Source organism: Rhinolophus hipposideros, assembly GCF_964194185.1.
Source record: "Rhinolophus hipposideros genome assembly, chromosome: 5".
Classification (NCBI taxonomy): Eukaryota; Metazoa; Chordata; class Mammalia; order Chiroptera; family Rhinolophidae; genus Rhinolophus; species Rhinolophus hipposideros.
In genome coordinates this window covers 79758099-79781218 of record NC_138051.1, presented here as the reverse complement: position 1 = coordinate 79781218, position 23120 = coordinate 79758099, and the positions used below count along the sequence as shown (strand labels likewise).

Genomic DNA, 23120 nt, shown 5'->3' with positions numbered 1-23120 from the left:
GGCACTTACCTTTTATCATACATCATTTACATATTTATTTAGTTGATTGCCTTCCCCACTGCCCCACCTCCACTTCTAGAGTGTAAGCTCCATTAGGGCAAGAGTTTTGTTTGTTTTGTTCGTATCCAGAGAGCCTAAAACAGTGCCTGGTATAGTGTAAACACCAAAAATATTTGTCAAAGGATGGCTGAATTCCAGAGGCAGTAAAGCATACTAGTTAAACTCATAGACTCTTGCAATAGACTCCTCAGTCCAAATCTCAGTGTTGACACTGGCTATAAGACCTTAGAAGTAGATTACTTTTAAGCTTTCTACACCTGGGTTTTCTCATTTGTTATGCAAATGACAATAATGCCTACCCAAACTAGAGAGCTTGCATAAAATATCACCTCCGCCACTCCAAGCAGTGGCCTTTTAAGTTGCTCTGTGCCTCAGTTGCCTCCACTGTAAACTGGTCGACCGTAGTCTTTGGGGATGCAGTGAACATCCCTTCAGTTAATGGCCTAGGAGCCAGGAGCAGGAACCAGACCTGGCAGGAAGGGTCCAGGAAGGCCGGATGAGGTGGGTTGGGGTGGAGGGCAGCAGCATTGATTCCCAGGAAAGTGATCCATTCAGGAGCAAGTCTAGGGGTGGGGGGGAGGGACGGGTGGAAGCGATGTGCCTTGCCCTCCCTGAGCTTCTGGGAGAATATCTAGAAGCTTAGGCTGAGACGAGGAACGAAAGAAAAGAGAAAACTTCCCCTCACCCATCTGGGAAATGGGCTCCTGCCAACTGCTGACTTTGCGCTCCCTGGCTCAGTTCCCTGCGGAACCCCCGGCGGGGAGGGAGGCTGCAAACATCTGGAGGACATTTCTGCAAGAGCCGCCGCAGAGCAGGGCTCGGGGAAGGGAGAGTTGCACTTGTACGCACGTCGGGCCGAGAGGGAGGCTACTCCCCCAGGCCTTCAGGCTTGTTTTCCTCGGCCTTGCTTGCAGCCCCTTCTCCCCAGCCCCAGCCCCAGGCCCCAGGCCCCTTCCTCCTCGACCGACTCGCGGAGCCTCGGTCACTGACGGCCTCGCCTCGCCAGAGGGCACCCTCGATCTGCAGAAAAACGCCACCATTTTCAGTGCCCCTGGAGCATCTCCAAGCTTCAGCAGGCTGCCCGACTCCAATCTTGTCAATGAAGAATCGGGGCCAGGATCGCCGCGGAGCTGAACCCAACTCCAAGCCCGCAACTAGTCCGGGCATCGCCCCAACAGAGGGTGGCACGGCCGCCCCGGCCCAGGCCCCGCGCACGCCCGACCCTGCACAGTGTCCGGCCTGGCCCGGGAAGGAGTGAGACTCGCGGAGGAGAGGGACAGACTGACAGCTGGAGAGGGCGAAGGAGTTCGGGGAGAAGGAGGGAGGGGATTCATCGGAGTAACTTTCCAGAAAAACAGTCAACGTGTAGCAGGAGTGACTCCAAGAGGGGAAAAAAAGTTCAGTTACCACGTCGAACTAGAGGACTCGCAAAGTATTTTTCAAATGGACTCGGCTTTTCCTGTGCCTGTTTAAAACATTAAAATTGTGCAGCAAAAGAGGCTGCGTGCGCTGGTCCCTCCCTCCCCCACCCGGGCCAGAGACGTCATCGGAGGGAGGTATAAAATTTCAGCAGAGAGAAATAGAGAAAGCAGTGTGTGTGCATGTGTGTGTGTGAGAGAGGGAGAAGAGCGAGAGGGAGAGAGAGGGAGAGGGAGAGGGAAACGCAGGAGGGAGAGAAAGGGAGGGAAGCAGAAAGCCAAGTCCGAGGCAATGAGCAAGGGAGGCGAGAGATAGGGGAAGAAGCATGAGAAAGAAGGAATAACAGCTTTCCGGAGCAGGCGTGCAGTGAGCTGGCTTCTATTTTATTTTTCTTTTCCTTTTTATTTTTTAAAGAGAAGCAGGGGACAGAAGCAATGGCCGAGGGAGAAGACAAGCCGAGGTGCTGGTGACCCTGGGCGTCCAAGTGGATTATTGGGGCTGTTCTCCAAGGGCCTGTCTTCCCTGCCTTCCAATTGCACATAACCCCGCATCCCAGCCAATGAAGACAAGAGGCAGCGGGAACAAAGTCATTTAGAAAGCCCCCGAGGAAGTGTAAACAAAAGAGAAAGCATGAATGGTGTGCCCGAGCGACAAGTGTGTCCTGTGCTGCCCCCACCTTTCGCTGGGCCATCAGCAGCCCAGCCCTGCCTCTCCCCACCTACTCACTGGTGATCTGACTTTTTCTTTTTTTTTTTCTTTTTTAACAATTTTTTCCCCTTTTCTTTTTCATTCTCTTTTCTTATTCTCCCTCAGGGCAAGGCAAGGATTTTGATTTTGGGACCCAAGCCATGGTCCTTCTGCTCCTTCTTTAAAATACCCACTTTCTCCCCATCGCCAAGAGGCCTTTGGCAATATCAGATATCCGCTCTATTTATTTTTACCTAAGGAAAAACTCCAGCTCCCTTCCCACTCCCAGCTGCCTTGCCACCCCTCCCAGCCCTCTGCTTGCCCTCCACCTGGCCTGCTGGGAGTCAGAGCCCAGCAGAACCTGTTTAGACACATGGAGAAGAAACCCAGAGCTACAAGGCACACAGTCGGCTTCTTCGTGCTCAGGGTTGCCAGCGCTTCCTGGAAGTCCTGAAGCTCTCGCAGTGCAGTGAGTTCATGCACCTTCTTGCCAAGCCTCAGTCTTCGGGATCTAGGGAGGCCGCCTGGTTTTCCTCCCTCCTTCTGCACGTCTGCTGGGGTCTCCTCCTTGCCAGGCCTCACAGCCTCCCTGGCCTCTCTCCCCGGCTCGCATAGGAAGATGCACTTGCAAAGGGCTCTGGTGGTCCTGGCCCTGCTGAACTTTGCCACGGTCAGCCTCTCTCTTTCCACTTGCACCACCTTGGACTTCAGCCACATCAAGAAGAAGAGGGTGGAAGCCATTAGGGGACAGATCTTGAGCAAACTCAGGCTCACCAGTCCTCCCGAGCCATCGGTGATGACCCACGTCCCCTACCAGATCTTGGCCCTTTACAACAGCACCCGGGAGCTGCTGGAGGAGAGGGAGGACGGCTGCACGCAGGAAAACACCGAGTGGGAGTACTATGCCAAAGAAATCCATAAATTCGACATGATCCAGGGGCTAGCGGAGCACAGTAAGTCCAATTCTCGCTGGGTGTCTGCTCTGAAGGGTCTGAACTAGAGTAGGGAGTTCCACGGAGGGGGCCCTATCGGTGGCTCGATGGCTCAGGAGGTATGATGCGCAATTGGGGCTGGGTAGGTGGGTGGGGAGGGAGACAGAGCCATTCTGGTAAGAGCCTGGTGCTTCTGGGAGGCCAGGAGCCCTGTGGTTGAGCTGCTTGCCGAACTCGAATCACATCCTTGACTGATTTTAATTTGGAGTTGCACTGTGCTGTGCCATTAACATATGTGCTCTCACCCATGCGAGCAGATGGGTAACTGTAAGCCAAAGGTGCCATAACGGGGCAGAGCTGGCTCTCTCTCAAGCCCTACAGTTCCATGAATCTGGAGACCTCCGTCTTCTCCCTACTTTTCACAACTCACTGTGACACGTCTCTGATTCCGTTTTTCCAGTTCTTGGGAAGAAGAGTACCTACCTCACATTAATGTCTGTCAAGCTTTTGAAGCCCAGGCAAGAGACAGCTTCTTACTGTCTGGGTCCTTCAGTCTCCACCACACACGTGACCCACGTGAGCTGTGGGCGTGGGGGAAGGGTACACACCTCTGTTCACATGTACATGTGCTTTAGGGCGATGTGTCGTCTGGCTTTATAACAGAAGACAGATTTGTGCTCAAAATGGGTGTCTTCCAGGCCTGTGGACACAGGAAGGCAGGGTTGTGGCTCTGGATATGTAGACGATTGCTGGCGGCCCTTTCGTGTCTGCGTGTCACGGGAAGAGTGGATGGGAGGTGTGGCTGTGGGTGCAGAGGGAACGTGTGTCTGGGAGTGTGCCCTCCCTGGAGGCTCTTGTCTATGCCGAGGAGCTGGGAGGCTTCTGAGTGAGACGTCTCTGTGTTTGTACACGTGTGAAAGTCATGTGTGTTTACTGAAGAGGGATTTAAAAAACCTCAACATGAGAGACAGAGATTTGGCAGATGTTGAGAAACTGACAGCCCAGGAAGGAAGAATGTGAGCCACTCGTGGGCCAGGGACTCTGGAAAGATTTCTGTTTGCTTTTCCTACCAGCAGGTGGCCTCACCACCCTGACTACCTCAGCCTGGCTCACCTGGGAGGTGCCTAGAGTGGGAGCTGGAAGGTGGGATGGAGCAGGCCGGGTGAGGGTGGTCAGTGGTGAGTGGGGGTGGGGAAGTAGAAGTGGGGGAGGGACTGCAGGGTTGAAAGGAACCTGGCTATAGAGAAGGAAGAGGAGAGGATGGCTGATGGGTGGATCAGCTCTGGCTGAAGGTGCAAAAGGCCCCAGTGGGAGCTGGTCCTTGCCAGGCCCAGGAGCCTGTGGTTACTGGCGAGGGTTTCCCGCTCCAGTTTCCTGTGGTGCATGGAGTGCCCTGCCTTAGGATGTGGCTACTGTGTGGGGCGGAGGCTGGAGGACAAGGCAGAGCTAGTATGCCCTGCCCAGGGTCCTCCAGAGGGGGCTGACTTGGGGTCTGCCGGGGGCCCACAGTTCCCAGAGACACCGGCAGCTAGATGGCTAAGCCCTGGGCACCCATGAAGGCAGGAGTATTAGTGGCCACAGTTGAGGAGGGTGGAAAGCTGAGGCAGGCAGGAGAGGTTTGACAAGAGTCCAGGGTAAGAGAGAAGGACCGGGACCTTAATGATCCAGGACAGGAGGAGTCCCGGGGAGGAGGGATTCTGGGTCACCAGGGCCCACCCAACCTGGCCTCCCCAGCTGCGAATGAATGAGCCAGGCAGATGCAAGGGCATGCAGGTACCAGTGGGCCTTGGTTTTGTGCACAGACTGAGGGCACAAACAATGGAGAGCCTCGGGAAAAGCCGGGGCCGGACCGCACAGATACTGGGCAGGACCTCAAACCTGTAGCCGGCAGGGGTAACCCTGGGGCTGGGAGCTGTGGTCGGGCAGGGAGCAAACCTGGCACAGTGAGCAGGACGCTACCCAGGCTGCCACTGGGGGGTGGGCAGGGCCCAGTGAGACGTGGGCAATGCCATGAAGGCTCACAGGTGCAAACAGGAAGCAGGCCCAGACTCTCTGCAGCTGTTGGAGGTGACACAGAGGCTGAGCAGGCGCAGCTCGGGCCCGCCCTGCAGCTGGTCAGGTGCTGAGCCAGCCCTGGAGAGGCAGCCACACACAGCACACTACTTATAAAGAAGGCAGTGGGCAGAGGCAAACGCCCAACAGATGCTGAGTGGAAGCAGAGAGCCATCGTCAGAGGCTTGGGGGGTGGAGGGAAGCCTGTCCTGAACTCGTGGACGCAGGCAGGGGGTGGCACTGGGTCTGTGGTGGGGCACTGACAGGGTCTGGGTGCCAGAGCTTCTGTGGGGAGGGGAGGAGATCACATTCTCTCCCACACTGTGTCACTCCCAGCCCCGTGCACAGGTCCTGGGAGGGAAGGGACAACAGGAGCTGGGGCAAGGAGACAGGAAGGCACTGGAGGGTAAAGTGCAGGAAGGAATAATTTCCAGTGGTGCAGAAGAAAGGGCACCAGGGTGAGAGTACAGAGGGAAGGGCCCATCCTCTGGCTCTGCCCTGTCAGAGAGGGGCCCTGATTTCCCTGTTTTACAGATGAAGGGACTGAAATACACATCAGTTAAGCAGTTTGCCCAAAAAGAGCAGGGACTCTGCCTGCAGAATGCATGCTAGTAGTGAGCACAAACGCAGCTGTGAAGAATACACATTTCCAGTCCTACCTTTAACCTTAGGCTCCAGGAGAACTCTGACCAACAACATGAATGAATCACTAGTCAGACCGAGCAGGAGGGGATAGGAGCTATTCTTAGTAACCCTGGTGATAGACTGCAGAGGGGTAACTGGGTGCGTTCTTTCTTAGCTTTGCCTATTTTTGTGGCTGGGAGAGTCATACTGCCATAAACGTTCTCCCAAATTCAGTGAAGGGTTTTTCTTTATCCAATGAAGAGTCTTAAGCGATTCCACCACGTGGAACTGGGCAAATCACCTCCCTGAGCCTCAGTTTCCTCATCTATAAAGTCAGAGATAATCTCAAAGGCCCTTTTAGCTGAAACAATTTCATGGTTACATCTGGGATGATTCAACACAGTCCCTGCTGGGGAGTGAAGGCAAGACTGTGATTTCTTTTATAATTCTCCAGGATTTTGTTATGGGAAATGGGCGGAGGCTTTCTCTGGCCCACGTGGTGGGGAAGGGCACACCTTTTCAGTTCCTCTGTCATCCTTGTTATCAAGGTATCAGCTGGTGTGGGTGTCATTTTATCTTCTGGCTTGTAATTACCTGTGTCTGGCGGGAGACTCTTATTTTCATCCAAGGGCAGCACTAAGAGAACCAGCAAACCCAGAATTCCTGAGTAGAGAGAAAACTTGATATTTTGGCCTTTCTTTTTGTTTTCTGGCTGCTACATTTAGATTTTGTTCATTCTGAAAATTAAAACATGTATTGAAAGAACTCATGTGTTCTGATGCCAATGCCCTCACGCACCAGGTCAGCGTTTCTCCAAGTGTGGTCGAGAGGCTAAGTAAACGTGAAAACAGAATTCTCGGGCCCCGCCTCACCCTTCCAGAATCAGAATCTCTGGGGGTTTAGTCCTGGGGAATCTGTATTTTCAACAAGCTCCCTATTGCTTCTTAAACGCACTGAAGCCAAAGATTCACTGACCTAGGGCAAAAACTTTCCTTGAGGGGCTGCAAACAGAAGTGCCCACAGAAGCCAGGCAGCTAATGCAAATAATCTAGAAGAAAAGCCACAGTACAAGCACCATGGCAAACTGTGTGGCACACTTGCCTTGCATTATGGAGAGAATAGAGTGTGTAGGGAAGGCTGGTGGGGGTGGGGGGACCTGGAGCGCATGTGCCCCATGAGAAAGGGGCGCCCACTACTCTACTCCTGCTGATTTTTGCAGTTAGGACTGTGGTTCCAGGTTGACTAGATCTTACCATTTCCCAGAAGAGCAGAAAATCTGGATCTTTCTGTGAGCTTTCCCAACTTTTAACACAGGCTTACACTGTTTATGGGCTTCTAATTCAAATTTTTTAAAAAATGATGCATTGGACAAACAACATGTCTAATACATTTAAAGCTTAACCCATTTAAAGGTTAAACCATTAAAGCTGTGGTTTCTCAAACTTGCAGAACATCTGGAAGCCATGGTACCCTTTGCAGAGCTCTATAAAGTGTGGTTCTCAACCCTGGCTACATATTAGAATCATCTGGAGATCTTAAAAAAGAAAAAGCAAGCTCTGGACCCACCCACAGGCCAAGGTAGTGAGACTCTCTCCTGGGGAGGGAGGGGGGTCCACGCAACATCTGTGTTCAGAGATCTCCAGGTGATTCTAATGTACAGCTGAGGTAAAGAAGCTCGGCCACACTGATACATGCAGTCCTGTCACTGGAACCAGCCGTAATTTTACTAGCAGAAATGTATACAAGCAAAGGCACATCTATGAGCCCAGGTGTCTGAAAACATTTTAAAAGGCCTGGACAGCTGCTCCCAGGATTTTCCACGAATACTCTACAGGCATTTTTTAAAATTTTTTTTTTGCTTGGTTTTCTGGCCCAATAGCACAAAAGAGAAAATGGCAGCCATTAATCTATATATTTTGTGTGTTAATGGAAAAAGTTGGTCATAATTTAATTTGTAAAGGTCGACCTGCTAGTCCAGCTCTCAATAACACTAGTGTTCTGCAGAAGCAGGGCTTACCTACAAAACAGCCTGAGAACTAGCTCTTGTCTGAGGCATAGGTTGGTTCTCTAGACCCACTGCATGGAATCCTGCCACATTTTGTTGAGGAAACCAACTAGATGATCCCTCAGGTCCCCTCCAACTTCCAGAGTCTTCGCTTCAATAAATAAATCAGAAGACCTGGGTTCAAATACCACCTCTGCCACCTACTAGCTGAATGACTTTCCTTGGGAAAGTCATTTAACTTTCATGATACTTTTCTCATTTGTAAATGGTAAATTTTACTTATTCTCATTCTCTTCAAGGATTGTTAGAGGATCAAATGAGTTTTAAAAAGCTCTGTGAAATATAAGGTGGTGTTACTGCATTTTGTTTATTTACACTTTTATTCCACAAATTATTTAAAACATTATTATTACTCAGTGGATTTAATTGTCAAGAAGATTATATTTACATTTTTTCTCTCCTATGAAATTCTTTTAAAATCAGTAATAATTGTGTCTGAGCTGTGCTTACTAGCGTCAATTTGCTCACCTGTGACCCTGGCCAAGACCCCCGGACTGTGACCCCCGGACTTCAGTTTCTTCATCTGAAGAGGGTTGCACTAGATGACCCCCTAATATCCCTTCTAACTCTATTAGAAATTTGTAGATCCCAGTGATAAAAAATGACCCTACTTACCTTCTTGAAATCTCCTTGAAATTCCCACCAAGAGGAGTGAGTCCATCTTAGGGAACAGATACCTCATTGATGGGCTGGAGGAAACCAAGGAGAGATGGTTACTAGGGTGTCCTGAAGATGCTGGTAGCTCATGGATCCCCATATCTCCTGGCTTCCCACTATCTTGACCCCACTCTGATTTTCCTCACTGGTATGTGCCATTCTGTTCCCCTTTTCCTTTTTACAGCAATGAGAACATTGCATGGATATGCCCTTTACTCCCTCTTTCAACAGTTACTGGAGGTACTATTATAACTGCAGCCATGTTGATGGTAGCTCCTTCAAGAACTAAGTATGTCAGTTGAGAGTGTTGCCAGCCCAAGTAGCTTAACCAAATGTCTAGAGGGTTACAAACTAGCAAAATTAAACGTTAAATTGCCATCATCATTCCCCTCTCTGGTTCTATCTGAAATGATTCAGGGACTAGTTGGCAGTATTTGTTCTTTCAAAGCCAATTATTAATCAGGACTTCATTAGCCAGCATTCACACATTTGTTTTCCTAACATCTGTTCCATTAATTTTCTAAGAACCAGTGTCAGGCCCACCAGATGGCAATTTCCAGAAACACTCACTCATCCTTTCCTAAAGATCAGTAGTGCATTTGCTTGTTTCCAGGCCTCTGATCCTTCCCGCCTTGTCCGTGACTTCCTAAACCACCCCTCGGGGTGATTATGAGCTCATTTCAGCCATGTCCATTATGTGTGGAATCTGGGTCTCTGAGCTTGAGTTTCAAGTTCTGTCTATTGTTACCATTTGTGTAGAAAGTTTTTCTCTGGGTGTTAATGCTGCTTAGACCTTGAGGTTGTAAAGTGTACAGGAGAAAAGGCCTCTATCCGGCTCTGAGGGGTGGGAAAGAGCATTTGCTGCCCTCTATCTCATGGACAGGGACGAAGAGGCCATCGGTGTGACAGGCTGGCATAGTACATGCTCGCAAGGAAAGAAACCCTTAGAGAGAAAGGAGCCAATGGTGACTGACCAGCTTGGTCTGAAGAAACATCTGTGGGTCTGCCAGGTTCGAGATGTGGGCTCTTGGCCAGGCCCATGCTGCCTCATTAGGCCTAAGACAGTGTTGATTATGTCACCGCACTGACACTTTCCATGGTTCCCTCCTGTTAATGGGATAAAAATCCAACTCGTTGGTGTGACATTTCAGCCTCCCTGCTGGTGGACTCCAATCTGCTGTCTTGACCTCATCTCATCTGCTCCAGCCTGGCCACTTGGGGTCCCTCTTACTCACTTGCACTTCCTCCCCACCCTGCCTTTGCTTCCAGCATTCATTCCATGAGAAAAGAATTACGTCTGCATCTTTGAACCCTTTTCTCCTGCAGGACCCAGGTCAGATGTCACATCTTCCATGAAGTGATCTCTGCTTTCTCCCTCCTCTGATCTCTTTGCAGCAACTCCTGGGCTTCTCCAAAGGCCCACAGCCCCAACCCTCTGGTCCTGCTATTTGGGTCCACGTATTCGTAACCTCCTCTGAATATTAATTTCCTGGAAGGCAGGGGCCATGTCTATTCATTTTTGCTCCCCACTGTTAACGTTATCCTTTGCACACAGTTTTTGCTCAATATACTTTTAATAAATGAATGAATGCCTGAAGGAACAAACACATGAATGAATGAATCTACTCTGAGTTGATTAAACTAGTAGGGGGAATGGCTGAGATCTTTTGAGAATCTGTATTTTCTAAAAGAGTAGAAAGAGCAGGCTGGAGAGCCTGCCAGAGTTGGCGTGTGCAGGCAATGGGAGAGGGGGCGGTTACGTTTGACTGGCCAGTCTTGATTGCCATGTCCTAGGACTGAGGTCTCTCAGGCCTGTGTGTGATTCCAGGGCCACCACGGATCTTCTAACTAGCTCCACTTTTAGATCTGAGGCCTCCAGCCCCCACGTCCCCCCCAGGTCAAGGGGGGTGGGGGAGGGGGAAGAGGGGGGGGGCTTGGGCCACGAGGCGAGTATCCCTTGGCAGCACGCTGCTTCTGTGGGGCTCACTCATGCTGTGCCTTTCCTCCCTGCTGCTTTGTCTCCTAGACGAGCTGGCCGTCTGCCCCAAAGGGATCACCTCCAAGGTTTTCCGCTTCAACGTGTCCTCGGCAGAGAAGAATGGAAGCAACCTGTTCCGAGCCGAGTTCCGGCTCTTGCGCGTGCCCAACCCCAGCTCCAAGCGCAGCGAGCAGAGGGTGGAGCTCTTCCAGGTGAGGCCCCGCCCAGGACAGAAACCAGCGGGAGGGGAGGGCCGCCCCTTTGCCATGTCTGGGGGGCCTCCCCTCTGCAGAGTGGGGCAGGCCTGGCTGTGAATCCTGCCTCCGCTAAGGCTTCATTTCTGTCTGTGTCTGTCGTTAATAAGCGTTAACTAAGGAGCGCCAAGGAGCACTCAGGGACTTTCAGTTTCCTCTTCCAACCCCCAGCCGTCCTCCTGCACTGTGACAAGCGCTGCGGGACTCTGTCCAGGTCTCGGGTTCTTACTCCTTCGCTTTCTCTGCCCGGTAGATACTGCGGCCGGATGAGCACATCGCCAAACAGCGCTATATCGGTGGCAAGAATCTCCCCACGCGGGGCGCTGCCGAGTGGCTGTCTTTTGACGTCACTGACACTGTGCGTGAATGGCTCTCGCGAAGAGGTAGGTTGACTCTGAGAATGTTCATTGGAAGGCCCCTCAGGTCCCGTGTTCCTTCATGAAACAGAGGCGAGAAAGCAGAACTGGGGGAGTCGCAAATCTGGGGTCAAAGCCTGGCTTTGCCAGACTCTCTCTGTGTCCTTCATTCATTCACTCAACTAATATTTATTAAATGCTCCCCTTGAGGCAGGCCCTGGATTCAGTAGTGTACAAGGCAGGTAAGGTCCCAGACTTAGGGGGCGTTTGTTCTGGTGCGAGAGACACATAATAAGCAAATTGACAAGTAAGAATTTCCGGTAGCGGTAAGTACCATGAAAAACAGAATGAGGGCAATGTCATAATGACTGCCTGGGGTCCAACTCTGGATGCTCAGGGAGGGTCTCTACGTAGAGGGAATTTGTGCATTGAGATCTGAGTGATGAGAAGGGGCCAGCCTGTACAAGTCAAGATAAAGCAAAAGAAACAAGACCAGGCCCCCCAGGTGGTTCTAGCAGCAGCAAACAGACTGGTGTGGCTGGAACCGAGTGAGCTGGGGCCCGAGAGGTAGCTGCAGCCATATGATTTCGGACCTATTAGGCCACTGTCTGTGTTTAGGACTCATTCCAAGTGATGAGAAGTCCTGAGAAGGTTATAAGCAGGGCTGGGAAGAGGGGGTGAGGTGATTGGGTTTCCATACCCCTCTGGTTGCCATGAGGTCAAAGGAAGAAGCAGGAACACCAGGTTAGGGGTCTCGCAGCAGCCTGGAGGACAGCAGTCGGGGCTTCAGCTATGGCAGTCACCGCGTATGGAGATGATAATGGGTTTATTCTGTTTTGGAGGTAAAGCCAATAGGACTTTACCTCCTATTAGGTAGGTAAAGCCAATCCACCTGGTGGTTTGAGGACACAAGAGGCGTCTAGATGACGTCTAAGATTTTGAACACCCAGGTGGTACTACTTATTGCAATAGGGGAGACAGGGTGAAGAGCAGATTTGGGGAAGGTTCTGTTTTGGCCAATTACGTTTGAAAGTCTTGGTCAACATCCAGGTAGCGCTGTCCAACAGGCAGGCATAGCAAACTTCACATGCCCCAAATATGTCAGCCACTCCTTACCTGAAGTATAAGGTCATGGTTCCTTCCTTGCATGCCTCACGAAGGTGTTTTAAGGATCACATGTATTTGAGAGATTTCCATGGTTTTCAGCCTGTTACCCAAGAGTACGCTTTTACTGGATCAGGTATGGAAACTGAGGCCCAGAGAAGTTAAGTGATTTAACCAAGGTCCTCCAGCCTGGATTAGAGATGGAGCCTCATGATTGCCGCTGCCTGTGACATCACAGTCTGCTGTTTCTCCCCTTCTTTACTTGGTGCGACTGCTGGTCTGACGCTCAGTGGGGTGGGGGTACCTATGGTGGTCTCCTCTGTTTCTTCTCTCTCTTATGAAGTTTTCTGCTGTTGTCAGAAAACTGCCTTAGAGCCAGTCCACCTGCATACTGAGGTCCAGGCTCCCTGGGGCAGGTGGGTCCTTCCTTGTCCTTGGTGTTTTAGGAAAGTGGGGGTGAAAGCTCTAAGGCAAAGATCACAAACTGCTTGGTCTACAGATTATTTTCAATTTAACTGGTGGTCAACAGTTTTTGTTTTGTTTGTTTTTTTAAGTTAGATTCCACATGAAACCTAGGTTTCTGGCCTTTCTTGAAAATTGGAAGATTTCCTGGTAATGATCCATTGGAATGAGTTAGTGGCTGCCTTTCAGGTGGGGTGTGCCTTCTTTGTGGCACCACAGGCCCCACCATTCCCCAGTGTTCCCCAAGAGGGAGAGGAAGTCCCTATTTAGCATGATAGGCAGGCTCACATGTTTACTTCCATACCCTGCAGGGCCCCTATAAGCACCTGAGTTTGCAAGTCCCCATCTGAGGGGCCTCGCCTGGTGGCTGAGCTGGCAGGTCATGGGCTGGAGGTTCTGCCTCAGCTCCAAGGGTTACCAGGGAATTCCACCCTATCTCCCTTACTGTGCACGAAGGTAAAAGCCTGGAGAACCCACGTGGATCTGCTGACAGCAGCACTGTTGGGAATTCTGACTCAGACAGCCCTCCACCTAGAGCCCGACATGGCTACAGAGACGAGAGGCCAGGAAAATGAATCTCTTAGCTTCCCTGATTTTGACCAGCTCCACCTGGATTTCTCTGAAGCCCCGAGCACTTGAAGGAGTTCTTATTTTCACAGCTGCAGAACTCAGTGAAAACTTTGCATTGAGAATGATTTCCATCCTCCTTGAGACATCAAAAAGATAATTTTGTAATAAAACCTATGGGTCCTCCACCCACCATCCCCACTGCTGCCAATTCTGAGGTTAGTTCTTCAATGGAAGCTTCAGTTCCCTCTCAGGAAGATGCTACCTGCCCCTTTGCACAGGGAACCAGACACAGGCTTTTACTTATGCAGACAGAGCTCATGAGCCTTTTCAGAGTTTGTGGCCCCAAACGAGGCAGCAAATAGACTCCAAATGGAGCAGTTCATGGTGTGGAGTAATGAGGAAACTGAGTCACACATCTGGTCTTACATTCATTCAGCAAAGATCTCAGAGCCTATCGTGTACCAGGTTCCCCGGCTGCCTTCTGGGTCCCAGAGCTGGGGGCCCAGGGCCTCATACCCTGGAGCTATTGCTCCACACGTGTTTTCTCTGTGTGCAGAGCCAGGCCTCACCTAGCAGCTTCCCTGTGGCCCGGGACAGGTCGGACACTGGGCAAACACAACCATTCCGCGTCTTAGGGGGAGTGCAGTCATCTTCCTTGGTGGTCTCTGTTGGTCCCTCTTTGTCTCTAACAATGAGAAGTGTGGGTCTGGCATTAGCCTGCCGGTGTTTGAATCTTTGCATTGAGAATGATGGCTCTACCACTTACTGGCTGAGTGCCTTGGGCAAGCCGTGTGATTTCCCTAAGCCTCAGTGTCCTCATTTATACAAGGGGGGACAACAGTAGTTTCTACTTTGTAAGATTATTATAAAGATTAAATGAGTTAATGCATGAAAGTCTTAGCGTGGTGCTGCACACGTAGTGCTGCTGAACAAATGTGGGTGAGAACTGTGAGCACTCTGAGCTCTCTGCCTGGACAGAGCCTATTGGCCAAGCTGGGCCCCGTCGCCCATTTACCACCTCTACCCTAACCCTGACTCTCCCCGACACATCTGTCTGCATCTTCACTTTTAACTCTAGGAATCACAGACATGCTCACTCCAGGTCTCTCTCAGCTCACCTTAAACCCTTCTGGGTTACAGGAAGTAGGCTATGTGTTATGTAGCCCATTTCAGCTACTCCAGCTCCTACTTTTAGCTCCCTTAAACCAGGAAGGGGACACTCCTTACGCCTCTCTCTCTATTCCCTTCTTGTTCCCTAGCTGGGGCTCAGGGTCCTTGTTCTATTGGTCCCTCCCCTCCCTACGAGAGCTGATCTTCGGAAACATAAATCTTCAAGCTCAGCAGGTGTCAGTGTGTCCCAGAGGCTTCCCTGATTTGGGGCAGGACAAATGAGGCTGGGCTCTGAGTTTATGGAAGAAGAGATTGAGCTGGGTTTTAACCAGCAGGACTGGGACATCCAGGTCTGCCTAGGAGAGGCTGGAATCTCTGGGTTTGGGCCTTTCTGCCCATGAGAAGATGCAGAACTGGCCTGGACTCTTTGGGATTTTCCCCTGTCATGCGGGGTCTCTGGTCCCACTCCCCGCACCAGAACGCAGGATATGGTGAGGCCAAAAAGGAACACCCACGGAGCCACAGATAGGGGAGTCATACCACTGTATTCTCGTTGGTGACACAGGAAGCAGGAGCCACACGATCCGCAATCCACCGTCCGCTTCTCTGCCAGCCAACCAACCTGCTAGCTGCAATCCGCGCCTGCTAGCGCAGCCACGGCTGTTATATTAGTGGCTAATGGCTAACTGGTTACAGCTGACGGCCAACTAATAACTGAGCCAGCACCTTTCCACGTGAGGCCGAGAGCCTGGAAACTGCTCTCTGGGACTCTGTCGCCACATTCCCGATGACACCAGAGTTCAAGAAGACCCCAGGTTGGCCCCAAGGCTGGAGGCTCATACAGCACTAGGGTGCCTCAGAGGCACCCTAGTCTCTGAGATGCTGGCGGAAACCTAGAGTGGTCTGTCCCCCATGATCTCTGCTTTTGCTGACCACAGCTGGCTGTTGCCCCCGGATCAACAGAACTTCCCTAATTGTGTTACCCACCAGAATTAAAATGATACCAGATCCTACCTAGTTTCCCTGCACAAAACTACTAGATTTAGCTACATTTTTTTTAACTACTACTACTTTTTTTCTTCCACCTCACTCAACCCCTTTTACTAATTTCCTTGCCTCCCCAATTTTTGTTACCAAAACACCTGATCCCACAACTAATAGGAGAAAGGGCCAGAGCTGGCCTTCTTGCACCAGAATATCAGTCACCGAACCCTGGCACTTCCAGGCTTCCTTGTGGTCGTTCTCCCTGAGCTCATGGCGTCTGGCCCTTTGGCCTGGTCCTCGGCTGTCTCCTCCAGCCTGTGCTCTCGGGTCACAACCGTCTTCCTGAGCTGTTTCCCTCCGTGAGCCGTCCACATTTCCAACTTCCTCATCAAGGTGAAGAAGGATTCACAAAGAAGAAACTTCCAAGTAACGTTTACCTCATCATGTCCTCGTTCCTTAAGGAAAACATGGCCAAGTGTAACCATGATTTTCATCTGGAATCTACTGCTCTATGTCTATAATCAGAGCACTGGTAGAAATGCTGGTATCTTCCACCTAGACTGATTCTGCTGCTTGTTTGCAGGTGACCAGGCTGTGACACTGCTTCCTGACTTTTCATCCTGTGGCTCGGACGATGCTACCTTCTGCCCATCTTGTGGCTCTTTGAGTTTGTGGCCTTTTGAATCACTGCCTCTGCCCCAGAGTTCTTTGGTTTTCCCTTTCCCTGGTCTCGCCCAGATACACTGCCTATTCCCTTCATACTTTCTCAGCAGTTTGGCTTGAATATTTCCTCTGCCAATAAACACCTATGTGGTATGAGTATTTGCTTCCTTCCTTCTTGTATCTTCATATTCTTTTGCCCCCAAGTAGGCGAGTAACAGTTTCTTTTCCTGATACCATCCTTTGAAAATAGATGACTATTAAAATTCTCCTTCATGATCGCCACTAGTTTACGTCTCCATTTGGTTGTTCATACTGTAACAGAAATACATGGCATGTGGCAACATGAGCATGAAGGTCCGTGCTAGCTTTGGCAGCACTCGGTCTCTTCTGACACTCAGCATAGCCCACTTACTGTGACTGTCTGTGGAAGCAGAGGCCACGGGCCTCCCGTGCATGAGTGGGTGAGTACACCTCTCCATTACACAAAGTGCTTTTGTAACCAACTCTGTGTCATATTTTGCAGAGTCCAACTTAGGTCTGGAAATCAGCATTCATTGTCCATGTCACACCTTTCAGCCTAATGGAGACATCCTGGAAAACATTCACGAGGTGATGGAAATCAAATTCAAAGGTAACAGAATGGATTGAACGGGAGACCCCTATCAGCCCCCAGGAAATGGAAGCGAGCTCCCTCACAGAGATGGCCGACTATTTCGTACTTGAGTGATCCTGCCTTGTCCCAAAAGCAATAAGTGCGACTCACAGGTTCTAGATATAGAGAATACGTTAGCGTTTGGAAGACAGGGTAGGTAAGTGGTACCTGAGCTCAGTGAGTAAAATGGGGGTGAGAGTATCTCTTTCACAGGGTTTTCATAGAAATTAAATAACACGTGTAAAACACTGTGCCAGGAATGCTCAACAAATAATAGTCTCCCCCACCACCCAGAAGAGAGGAACATTAGTGGCTATGATGGTGGGGGCCCTGCCTGCTGAGCCGCCAGGTCGCAGAGCTCCCCGATCCTTGCCTAGGAGGCCTCTGGTTTTGAACGACGGCTTCAGGGCTTGGGGTGCTTGTGTTGAGAGTCATTTCTGGTTTTCCAATATGTTTCTAAGGTGCTCAGCCTAGACAGACTCTGGATTCCAGGGACGCTGTCTTTTCCTTTCATAGTCCCAGTTTGGGTAACTGAGGCACACCTGTGGCCAGGTGGTTTGTCAAGGTCAAACCAACCAAGTCAAAGCCTGAGCTCAGAGGCTTGTCTGGAAAAAAGGTGCAGGCCTCTCTTGGCTCCCAGCCCGGGCAGCCATTTTCCCCTTCATGGGCTCTATTTCAGAGTTGTTTTTTTTTCTTAAAGCCGAACATTTGACGTCCTAATCACACAACCTCAGAGCTCAGAAGATCTGTAGCGTCCTTACCTACAGGCCAGGTGAGGACAAAATCCTCCCGCTTCCGTAGACGGTGTTGTTCACAAAGATTTTCAGGAAAGGAAATCGGAAATCGGGGCCTCTCGGTTGTCTCACAGACCTAGCGCTCCTTCGTGAGGCCCACGTCCCCACTATGCACACAAAATTCCTGATGGTCCTGAATTTGGTGGAGATGGACAAGCCGGCAGCTGCGTCACAAAGCAGATCTCCTTTTACTTGACACTCTTTCTCATTCAGTCTTCGGTCTTTTTCATTTCAGATGAAATAACAGGTTTTCTTTCCTGAGTTTGCTAAGCTGTTCCTCAGACACTTCCTTAGCTCACCTGAGTTTTACAGTGAAAACACTTTTGAACCTATAAGTGCAGTGTACGTGGTAACGATGACTCAGTCTCATTCATCTGGCTCCCATTCAAGTTATATTAAATTGTGACACCTTAAATTGTGTGTGTGTGTGGGGGGGACTTCTGTGCCATCCTGATCAATCCAGATCAGACAGGAAACTCACACACCCCAAGATTCTAAGTCCAGAATCTAAACCGACAGCCCAAAGGGATGTGAGGCCGCCACCAGGCACAGAGATGCAGCATGGGTCCCTGAAGATGCCCAGGAGCATCTCGGGAAGAGCTCTCTGCCCTTGGGCAGATGTGTGCGTAGGAGTCAGGAAGGATCCGACCAGAAGTGTCTTGTGGGTCCCTTGATGCTAAGTGTCCCCTTCCTGCAGCACCTGAAGCTGCACCTTCCCGCTCTCCTTCCTTGCAGACGGGACTGTCCCTCTTCCTGGGCAGTGAGGGGATGGGATGAGAAAGCAGCCTCCACGGCCCCTTCCTCAGACAGGCAGTTGTCGCCTTCCTTCCCTCTGCAGGTGTGGACAGTGAGGACGACCATGGCCGTGGAGATCTGGGGCGCCTCAGGAAGCAGAAGGACCACCATAACCCTCACCTAATCCTCATGATGATCCCTCCACACCGGCTGGACAACCCGGGCCAGGGGGGTCAGAGGAAGAAGCGGGCCCTGGACACCAATTACTGCTTCAGGTGAGCCTGGGCCCACTCCTGATCGTGAACGGTTGGTGTCTGCTGTGGGGCAGGCCCCAGGCCAATGCTATGCTCAGCCCCACGGTCCCTGATGCTATTCACAAACGTCTCCAGGAAAGATTTAAAACCTTTTACCAATCTCTTTGTTTTTCTGGGAGCCCCACAGTTTTTCTGCAGCCCAGTTCTGGAAGGCCCTGAGTAAAGTACACGAGGAGGACAGCGTTGCTAAAATGGTTTGGATTGGAGAGACTTGGCGGAAGCCTCTCCATGGGTCTCATGGTTTAAAGTGCTTGGAGGGTGTGTTTGCGTGGCAGGGAGATTAATGCAGGAATTTCCATGAAAGAAGAGCTCAGTTCCCTATGAAGTGTCCAAGGATGTTACCAGATGAGGGAAAATAGGGCAGTCTCTATTTGCAGTGAAGATTCTGAGCTGGAGAAATTAATGAACGAATTCCGAAGTAGTTGGGTAGCCACAGTGAAAAGATGAAAAACACAGAGCCTCTTCTCTTATTTAGGAGTTTAGCTTCTCGTGTATAAAGGAGAGGGCTGCTAAAGCATGCGTAGCGATTACTGAAAGGTAGAAAATGACCACATCCATGAGAAGGCCTGAAGTATAAAGTGCTTGAAGAATGTGGAGTTCACCTAACTAACGAATGCAGGAAAGGCTTCAGGAGGGTGTGGAATCTGAGCCTTCCAGGATGAGTGAGGTTTGGGGAGGTGGGGAGATGGCAGGAAGCACTTCTAGTAAAGGAAGGAACACGAATGGCTCAGTTTGGCTGGAGAGGAGGATGCCTGGCTGGAGCTGGGTAGAATGACTTGGGACATTTTTAGATCTTAAAACCATGTCTCCTTAGGAACAACCGAATGAAATGAGGGATGTTGAGCTCGGGGAACAGGGAGGGTGGGGGTGAGGCAATGTGGTTGCCTGCAACCGCCTGAAGATGGCATGTGCATTTGTTCTATGTGGCTTTTAGTCAGTTAGGAATGAATGTCCCTGGCTGCAAGTAACAGTGGCCTAACCACATAGGACTTCTTGTTCACAAGAAGCCTGCAGCAGCAGGCTCAGGGTTGGGCTGGCTGCTTGAGTAGCAGTTGGGGATTCTGGCTTTCTCACCCTCTGGTCTGCCATGCTGAATGTGCTGGCTTGCTTTTCATGCTCTTGTTTACAGTCACAGTGACTGCTCGAGCTCCAGGTATCTTGTTCATGCTCAAGAAGGGAAGGGGGATGAGGCGGAGCCAGCAGCTTTCCTCGTCCATCTATGATTTATTTATAGAATCAAATATTTTTGTCAGAATCTCCCCTTACCGCCAGCACACTTCTCCTTCTGTCTGATTGGTCACTGCTGGGTTATATATGACCACCCCTACCTGCAGTGGAGGCCAGGAAAACAAGTACCTGGTGTTCTAGACTCTGTGATGGGAAGCGGCAAGGGAGACGGGGGTAGGGATGGTTATTGAATGGATAGCCAAGAGTGTCTGCCATGGTTCACCCCTGGAACCCACAAGAAGCCAGATTTTGGTCAACACCTGCCTTTGGAAATAGCAAGTTCTAAGTCTCAGCAGATATTGAAGTACAGAATAGCTGCCCACTTGACCAGGGGTATTGCCAAATGGATTTCTGCAGGCAACAGAATTCAAGCGGCCTGATAATCACATCTGGGGGTCATCTAGGAGTCTAATAGAAGGATATACCTCATTTTGATTCAGTGGCCACAAGATTTCGTCTAAGCAGTCATCTACTATAGGATATAGGCTGCATGAGTTTAGAGTGCATTTCTGGTTGGATGCACATAGGAACATAACAATAAAGCCAACCTTTACAAAGCTGAGTCGGCTAAGAACATTCAGTGCTTGGTTTCATGTGGAGCAATTTATGTCTCTGATTCATAATGTAAAAGGGGGCAGGGCCATCTTTGCCTGTTCTCTCTTTCTCATGTATCATCTGTATCTCCCTGGGATTATGGTCTTCAACACAGAAGATGCCTTTATAGTCTAGACAGTTCAATGAACTTGAACTTGGGATTCCACTGATGAGAGCAATGCTCTTACAATGAGCAGGAAGGATTCCAGGTGAAATATGAGAGCCTTTTATGAAGTCTTTTACATCCATGGTTTCCTTTTAGGTTGATTTTCTATAAATGTCTTGTGTTGTAGCAACGTGGAGGAGAATTGCTGTGTGCGCCCTCTCTACATTGACTTCCGACAGGATCTGGGCTGGAAATGGGTCCACGAACCTAAGGGCTACTACGCCAACTTCTGCTCAGGCCCTTGCCCATACCTCCGCAGTGCAGATACAACCCACAGCAAGGTATGGGGCAGGGCTCAGGCCACGCGGGGCGCCGGGCCCTAGCCAGCCGGGCCACTGGTAAAAAGGATGCATGAGGGACTGAATGTTGAATGAGCAAATGACGATCTGGGGTGAGTAAAATCCCTCTGGTGGAGGTGCTGATCTTGGCACCCAGGTCCAACCCCACTTGGCCCTTGTAATTTCTTCCCTAGTTTCAACCAGATGTTTTATGTGTGCTGTCTAAAGCTTTTGTACCATTCTGGAAATTAATTAGCAATCACATGCCACCCTATATGTCAGAGATATGTGCACATGGCTGGCAAAGCATGTTGAGGCAGAATGGCTTCTACCATCAGTTAGAGGACACTGATAATTCCAGCCTCTTGACTGGAAGCCAAGTTATTCTGAAAGACAGTGTAAAGCACGCAGAAGAAGCTATATGAAGCAACAGGAAGAAAAGGGGAGAGAGGGAAGTCCATGAGTCTGAAACCAGCTTCTCTTTCCCTCCAGGGGAATCAAAACAGAGCAGTAATTTATGAAGCACGTTTCCTTATAGCTCATTGTTACTGGTCCTGTCTGCGGCCCCACAGTCTGGCATTTACTAAATGGCAATGTCCCGTGAGAACATTTCTCACTGAAGCAACCACTTAGAGCTAGGAATTTCTTAACACCGAGAGAATTCCGTTACCAATTTAAAGGCCCCAACATCTGTTAGATGCTGAAACTGTTAACTAACAAGCACGGGTGCTCTCAACCCTCCTCTGGGGACGAGCAGCCCTAGTCACTCACCCAAACGGGGATCGTGCCTATGGCCAGCCTACCACTCACTCAGTCTCTGGAGCAGCCCCTCGAGCTTGCAGAGGGCTTCAGGCCCAAGGCTTGGCTTTCCATCCTCTAAATGCTGTGTTCTCCCCAGGTGCTGGGCCTGTACAACACCTTGAATCCTGAAGCCTCTGCCTCACCTTGCTGCGTGCCCCAGGACTTGGAGCCCCTGACCATCCTGTACTATGTTGGGAGGACCCCCAAGGTGGAACATCTCTCTAATATGGTGGTGAAGTCCTGTAAGTGTAGCTGAGACCCCACCTGCGACAGAGAGAGAGGAGAGAGAACTGCCACTGCCTGACTGCCTGCTCCTCGGGAAACACAAAAGCAACAGACCTCACCTTGAGGCCTGGAGCCCACAACCTGCAGCTCCAGGCAAAGGGCTGAGACGGAGGTTCCCTTTTGGAACATTTCTCTTTCTTGCTGGCTCTGAGAATCACTGTGGTAAAGAAAGTGTGGGTTTGGTTAGGGGAAGGCCGAACTCTTCAGAACACGCAGATTTTCTGTGGTGTAGACAGAAGTGGTGGGAACAGAGGAAGAGGGATGGCAAGTCGACACGTCGTACGGCAATGGGATTTGGGATACCTAGGGAGGAGAAGGGCAGAGAATGGCTGGGACAGGGCCAGACTGGAAGACACTTCTGCTGCCCCACACCTGCTCCAGGAAATCTGGATTACGTTATACAAGGCAAGCATTTGTCTTCAGACAGGTTACCAAGACATGGTCCCAGCATTGTATCTCAGACTGTCTGGGATTCAGGACAAATCTGTTCTTTTTGCAAACTGTCCTGTTGACATCAATCAGCATCAAGGGTCATTACAGGGAAAAAGTCCAGGTCGTGAAGTTCGCGGGCCACCAACTATATTGGGCCCTGTGGATATGCTGAACTCAGAAGCAGAAGGTGGGAACGAACCCTCTCCTGTCTGCCCTCTGGGTCCCTCCTCTCGCCTTCTTCCTAGATCGTATTTCCCCTTGGACATTTGGCTAGACACCTTCCAGGTCAGGGTGCACATATCTGAATTTTGGGTCTGTGCAGCCTTTGGGGCATTATGGGTCCCCCCTCACCCCTTAAGACCCTGTGTTCATCTGGTGTTCCTGGAAGCAGGTGCTACAACGTGAGGGGCATGCGGGGGAAGCTGCACGTGTGCCACACAGTGACTTGGCCCCACATGCGTAGACTGAGGTATAAAGACAAATACAAATATTACTCTCGAAATCTTTGTATAAATAAATATTTTTGGGGAATCTTGAATCGTTTCATCTTCTGGAAGATTGCTTCTAGAACAGTAAAAGCCTGATTCTAAAGTGCAAGTCTGACTCAGTAAATATCCTCAATGACCCTTTTCTTAATTCTATGTCCATACCTACTACTCCGAGGTCACCGGAATCTGGGCAGAGAATCTCAAATACGGAACACACTGCTGAGTGTGAACACCCTGCACAGTGGCACACAGGGCTGCCTTCTGCCGTCTGAGAAGACTGCACTAGTTTGAGTTCTCATTTTCCTTCAGTGTATATTATTCTCAGACACACTGAGGCAGTGGTTCAGATTTGCAGAAAGTACAGCCTGTGAATTTGA

The 23120-nt window shown here is 50.4% G+C and overlaps 1 protein-coding gene across 1 annotated transcript; it reads left to right on the top strand.

The window, feature by feature from the left end:
- The first annotated feature begins 1644 nt into the window (after positions 1 to 1644).
- Positions 1645 to 22878, top strand: TGFB3 (transforming growth factor beta 3). Its single transcript, XM_081048014.1, has 7 exons — positions 1645 to 3119; positions 10523 to 10686; positions 10982 to 11111; positions 16501 to 16608; positions 18262 to 18433; positions 20587 to 20740; positions 21636 to 22878. The coding sequence occupies exons 1-7, from the start codon at positions 2786 to 2788 to the stop codon at positions 21792 to 21794; spliced, it is 1221 nt and encodes a 406-aa protein (XP_080904140.1). The 5' UTR covers positions 1645 to 2785; the 3' UTR covers positions 21795 to 22878.
- The last annotated feature ends 242 nt before the right edge of the window (positions 22879 to 23120 follow it).

What these genes read in the sequence shown, in the direction of transcription:
- TGFB3 (XM_081048014.1), top strand. Translation starts at nt 2,786, where the DNA reads ATGCACTTGCAAAGGGCTCTGGTGGTCCTGGCCCTGCTGAACTTTGCC. An exon ending in CCAGGGGCTAGCGGAGCACA is followed by an intron (nt 3,120 to 10,522) that starts GTAAGTCCAATT and finishes TTTGTCTCCTAG; the next exon opens with ACGAGCTGGCCGTCTGCCCC. An exon ending in GATGGAAATCAAATTCAAAG is followed by an intron (nt 16,609 to 18,261) that starts GTAACAGAATGG and finishes TTCCCTCTGCAG; the next exon opens with GTGTGGACAGTGAGGACGAC.